The sequence below is a fragment of the Aulostomus chinensis genome, chromosome 7, assembly GCF_037954235.1.
Source record: "Aulostomus chinensis isolate RoL2024-O1b breed Wild chromosome 7, RoL_Achi_v1.0, whole genome shotgun sequence".
Lineage (NCBI taxonomy): Eukaryota > Metazoa > Chordata > Actinopteri > Syngnathiformes > Aulostomidae > Aulostomus > Aulostomus chinensis.
In genome coordinates this window covers 6,808,443-6,810,000 of record NC_141326.1, presented here as the reverse complement: position 1 = coordinate 6,810,000, position 1,558 = coordinate 6,808,443, and the positions used below count along the sequence as shown (strand labels likewise).

Here is a 1,558-nt window from a genome sequence, read left to right as displayed (position 1 = left end):
CTTTGCTGGTTACACTGTTGGGGATTCATTCAAAACTGAAGGCACACAGAACCAGCATGGCTATCACAGCATCTTGATAATGAGTGAGTGAGCAAAGCTGTCATCAGAGCAAAGGGTTACTTTGAAGAATCTAAAATATAAAACATATACTTGTTTGTTTACCATGTAATTCCATATTTATTTTCTCATAGTTTTGATGTCTTCAGGGATAATAAAAATGATGAAAAAACACTGAATGGGAAGTGTGTGTGTGAAATGGCACTGTATATATATATTAGTTCTTTTAGCATAATTTTAGTAGTTACCATTAGTGCCTTGCATAATTATAGATGTGTATCATTTTTCTATGTCTTATGTATTGTGTGGTTGTCTGAGCTGTTATAACAAAGTCATTTCCTGCAGAGGATCAATCAATTATTTATGTGGATATATTTGGCTTACATAAAACAACATTCCAAATCATGAGTTTTTCTTCTTCATATTAACAGCTGAATGAGATTTAGTAGACTCAAACCTCCACTGAATTCATGGACACTGGAAGAAGGAGTGTGACTCTGAAAGAGTCCAGCATATTCATATTGTTAAATGTTAAAGAGTAGAAGGCACTTTGAAGAATTCAACATGGTAATAATTATATTTTTCTCTCCACAAACATTAGACAGAAAGGCATGGAGGGGGAAAAAAACTTTTATGTCTACAGAAGGAGGTGCCACGAAAGGTAACTTGCTAGTCTAACTGTAATTTTCGTTCGACTCTAGTTTGGAGGGTTAGGGATCACTTTTTCCTCCCGGACGCACAAACATTTCGTCAAGTGGGTGCTAACATTTGTGTGCAACGGTGTTGCTGGACAGCCCTGGCCCAAACGCTCCGTGCGTCAGTTTACTTATACCGTTACCACAATTCCATCCTCACCTGATGGGACGTAGTCGGCATCTTCGTTGGACGAATATCCGTCAGAGTCGTAGTCGGAGTAGTTCATCATCGCAGGCTGCTCACAGTGAGCTGAAAGGAGAGTAGCAACAGTACGTATGCCAGTATGAGTATAACCGGCTTATAAACTGCTTTCAACTGAAACAACAGCCCCTTTACAACATAGTCAAAGGCAGAATGATGTTCTGTAAAGTCTGTAATACATAAAAAATATATTCTGTATGCGAGCATGAATACAGGGATGCACTTCTCTATGCTGCGCTTCGAAACGAGGAAGAATACATGATTTCCGGTGGTGGCAACGACAGCAAGCGGCAAGGGTCAAAATCCTTCACCGATTGTCCGGTTCATCGTTTTCGAAACTCGCCTTTACACACGTAAATGCGATTCTGTCCTTCCTCAGTCCACCACAGTTTTGTTTTATTTCGAAACCCTTATGAAAATCAATGTACAATTTTGAGTATATCACCGCGCATGTTGTGTTTTGTGCTAAAATAACAATAAAGTTTCTTGAAAATAAATATCCGTGTGTTTTGGCACATTGTATTACACAACTAAACCTGCACCATACTACCACCTATCGTGCCGGAGTATATGCCAGGGAATATGCTCTACTTTTGTCTGCGAT

At 39.2% G+C, this 1,558-nt stretch overlaps 1 protein-coding gene across 3 annotated transcripts in view; it reads right to left on the bottom strand.

Moving 5' to 3' along the window:
* cfdp1 (chromatin remodeling protein CFDP1) overlaps positions 1-1,228 on the bottom strand; it is a 23,668-nt gene extending 22,440 nt beyond the window's left edge. Inside the window, exons 1-2 of one of the 3 annotated variants that reach the window (XM_086208294.1) lie at positions 1,168-1,228; positions 913-1,002 (exon numbers count right to left, since the gene is read on the bottom strand). In XM_086208294.1, the coding sequence (XP_086064420.1) occupies positions 913-982 (70 nt within the window). In that variant the 5' untranslated portion in view covers positions 983-1,002; positions 1,168-1,228. Of the gene's footprint in view, positions 1-912 lie in introns of all 3 variants that reach the window. The other 2 variants (XM_086208295.1, XM_086208296.1) reach the window with 2 other exon arrangements.
* Between the last annotated feature and the right edge of the window lie 330 nt (positions 1,229-1,558).